At 49.2% G+C, this 3,541-nt stretch overlaps 1 protein-coding gene across 1 annotated transcript in view; it reads left to right on the top strand.

The window, feature by feature from the left end:
• The first annotated feature begins 399 nt into the window (after positions 1 to 399).
• Positions 400 to 3,541, top strand: part of bcap31 (B cell receptor associated protein 31) — an 8,583-nt gene continuing 5,441 nt past the window's right edge. The window contains exons 1-4 of the mRNA XM_079359566.1: positions 400 to 702; positions 1,631 to 1,733; positions 2,054 to 2,154; positions 2,629 to 2,773. Of these exons, the coding sequence (XP_079215692.1) occupies positions 1,642 to 1,733; positions 2,054 to 2,154; positions 2,629 to 2,773 (338 nt within the window). The 5' untranslated portion in view covers positions 400 to 702; positions 1,631 to 1,641. The remainder of the gene's footprint in view (positions 703 to 1,630; positions 1,734 to 2,053; positions 2,155 to 2,628; positions 2,774 to 3,541) is intronic.

Raw genomic sequence — 3,541 nt, 5'->3', positions numbered from 1 at the left:
GCAAATTTATCAATCACTTCACATATTTACTCTGAGGCTTCTCCTGTTATAATGTAACAGCCTCTTCTTTCCATTGATCCATAAAGTAATTCTATCTTCTAATCTCACCGTTCATCATGAATAATTGAGGGTGGAAACAGAACCAGTCTGACCAGTAACCAGAGAGCAACGACCACAGAGAGAGAGAGAGAGAGACAGAGAGAAGAACTGTTAACGTTTGTTTTTTGGAAACCTGTCAGAGTGAGACGTCTTAATTTTTCTGTCTCTCTTCGCCTCTCACGCAGTTCAGGCAAAGAACAGAGATCGTTTACTGCAGACAGTGTCTCCCTCTGCTGGTCAAGAAGGAGAACTGCGGGTAGATAGATAGGAGCACTTGGCTATTTTAATGTATTGTTTTTTTATGTATTTTAATTCTGGTTCTCTAAATATGGAGTAATTTGTGGAACGTTAACAGTTTTTTAATCGAAACAACTGATGTAACGACCGGTCATACGATGCCCCGCCCATTTATCCGGGTTTATCCAATCACGCGCTGGGATCGCGGTGATCTGGCATTTTAACACCGGAAGCAGGACGTGTTCAAAAACAAGACGGCTAAGCTAACAATTTAACTAACATCACCTGAGTGAGTAAAGAGGTGACAGCTGAACGGCGGCGTGGACTTTGATGTTCTCTGACTTTGTGCTCGTGGATTAATCACAGGTGAGTCTCACCTCTCCTGTGAACGTGACACAGTTTGTGTTAAACAACCTAAACATTAAAAAACTATTTCCCGGGATTTAGACGGAGCCTAAAACAAGCTAATAGGCTAACCCCAGTCCATGAATGAATAGGGATGCTAAGCTAACATGCCAGAACTTAGTGTTCCTGTTTTATTCCAGCAAATAGACGTGACGTCATTTGCCTTAACTTTAGTATGATTGAAGTTGCAGCTAGAACACGTGAAGTAAGATTAGATTTATAGATTTAGATGTGTTGGTTTAACACGGGAACAGACTATTAACTGGATTATTCTGACAGTTTAGTTATTTATTTTTGGTCTTTCAGAGTGAACTTCGAGCTTAGTTTGATATCATGTCCTTAATTATGTCTTTAACACAAACTCAGCATTTAATTTGTGTTTTTAAAGTTAAAAACATCATAAATATTCAGTTAAATTGAGTATTTGTGGTGTGACGTCAGCTGCCACACCCCCTCAAACAGCTGTCAGAACAACCTTTGGATTTTATTGAGTTAAAAAAAAGTGACAGGTCAGTTGTGACCAAGCGATCTGATTGGACAAGAAGCTACATCGGTTTCTGCAGCAGCTGGGGATTGAACCCCTGACCTCGGTGAGAGATGAACCGAGCCACAGCCGCCCGTCACATGTCACACTGAACAACCAGTGATGATGCAACACTGGGAGGCTCCAACCAGCTTAATCACCCCGAGCAGGTCCGATAGATCCCCCCAAGGGGGGTCCCTACTGTCAAGTTTGTCAGCCCTCGAGGCCCCGCCCCCCTGGCCTGGGGCCCCGAGCAGTTACCTGCCTTGCCTGTTGACACTCGCCCACTGCTGCAGTGTCTCCGGCGTCCGTCCTGAACGCGGCGCCCGTCCTCTCACCTGTGCTGACGTGTGCTCTGTGTTTCAGGAGGAATCAGGATGAGTCTGCAGTGGACGGCGGTCGCCACCTTCCTCTACATCGAGGTCTTCTTCGTTCTGCTGCTCTGCATCCCCTTCATCTCACCGAAGAGGTGTGTGTGTGTGTGTGTGTGTGTGTGTGTGTGTGTGTGTGTGTGTGTGTGTGTGTGTGTGTGCGTGTGCGTGTGCGTGTGTGTGTGTGTGTGTGTGTCAGACCTCCTGACTGTAAACCTTATCAGCTGTGATTAACTCAGCACAGAGACTTGAGTCTTATCAGAGCCGACCTCGGCGTGTTTGACCTTTAACGACCTTCAGAGATTTGTTCTTCATGTCTTGAACTCTTGGATTATTAAATCTCACTTGTTGTATTTAGTCCTTTTGTAAACTCTATTTCTCGGCGGCCTGCGGGTGGCGCTGTGTTTGACTCCTGCAGGTGGAACAAGATCTTCAAGTCTCGTCTGATTCAGACCATCGCTCTCTATGGAAACACCTCCTTCATGGTGGCCATCGCCATCCTCGTCTTCCTGCTCATCGGTACGTCTGTCGTCCTGTCGGGGGCGGAGCTCCGCTCCCTGGACCACCGCTCTTCTTCTTCATTCAATTTATTGCGGCTCAGGGCTGTGATGTCACGTTGTCAGGTAGCTTCATCCCGCCAAGGCAGCGTGTCAGAGAACACCGTGTGAACAGCCAATCAGAGAGTTCCTCTGACACGCCAAGGCAGCGTGTCAGAGGAACGCTCTGATTGGCTGTTCACACGGTGTTCTCCATTAGAAGGACTCGTATAACGAGTTCTCTTCCTCTCTGGGTCTCGTTTTTGGCGATGACAGACCGCCTCCGCCGCCTGCTGGCGTGGGGAGGTAGTTCCTCTCATGCAGGCACAGAACGCACGTGGTGATTGGCTGGCGATGTAAGGCGGAGCCACAGGTGTTTTTATATGCTGCACATTGAGTGTTTCTTCTTTTGTGTGTGTGTGTGTGTGTGTGTGTGTGTGTGTGTGTGTGTGTGTAGATGCTTTCCGTGAGGTGAGGAAGTACAGCGTGACGGAGAAAGTCGACCTGACCAACAACCCGACGGCCATCGAGCACATCCACATGAAGCTGTTTAGAGCTCAGAGGAACGAGTACATCGCCGGCTTCGCCCTGCTGCTCTGCCTGTGAGACACACACACACACACACACACACACACACACACACACACACACACTGATCTAAAAGCAGAGGGGGTTTTTACAGTCGGGTGGAAAGAATGAGCAGCTGTGTGTCGCACATATCACACACAGTCGTCGCTCTGTGTGAATCCTGCAGCTTGATCCTGATTGGACGACGTTCAGACGTGTTAAACTGTCTTGATCCCTGATTGGTTGACCCCTTTAGAAGGTCAGACACGGTTAAATCTGATTGGTTTCAGAGGTGCCGGTTGTTGGGCTGAAACTCGGCGACGTTTAGAATCCGATGATTTTAATTTGGGTTTTTGCGACTTCCTGTCGGGATTCGTCCCAGCAACTCCAGAAATTGTCTCGGAACAGTCGGCGCTCTCCCTCGGGGTTTGGTTTGGTGATGCTTGCCGTGCGTTGCCGTGGCGATCAGCAGGGGGCAGCAGAGCCTGATGTGTGCATGTGGCCGTTCAGCAGCAGCTGGTCGCTGCAGCATGTGACGCTGCAGCTGCTGAAACGCAGCCTGCAGGAGGAAGTGCTCCAGCGTTTAGACCGAGCCCTCCGAGGAGCAGCTGCTCACATTATTTCAGGACGCCCATATTTGGCACCGAGAGAATCGTGTGGTCGGGAACGTCGACGCCGGGTCGCCTGAAGAAGAGACGACGGAAACATGTCAAACTGAGCACTGCTCCTTTAATCATCGGGGAAAAGGGGGCGGGGCTTTGTTGCCCCCCTGACCCTGCCCGCCCCTCCCTGCTATGACATCA

The sequence above is a fragment of the Symphodus melops genome, assembly GCF_947650265.1.
Source record: "Symphodus melops genome assembly, chromosome: 13".
In the NCBI taxonomy this organism is placed as follows: domain Eukaryota; kingdom Metazoa; phylum Chordata; class Actinopteri; order Labriformes; family Labridae; genus Symphodus; species Symphodus melops.
The sequence above is the reverse complement of the archived record's forward strand: the minus strand, read 5'-3'. Positions and strand labels throughout refer to the sequence as shown.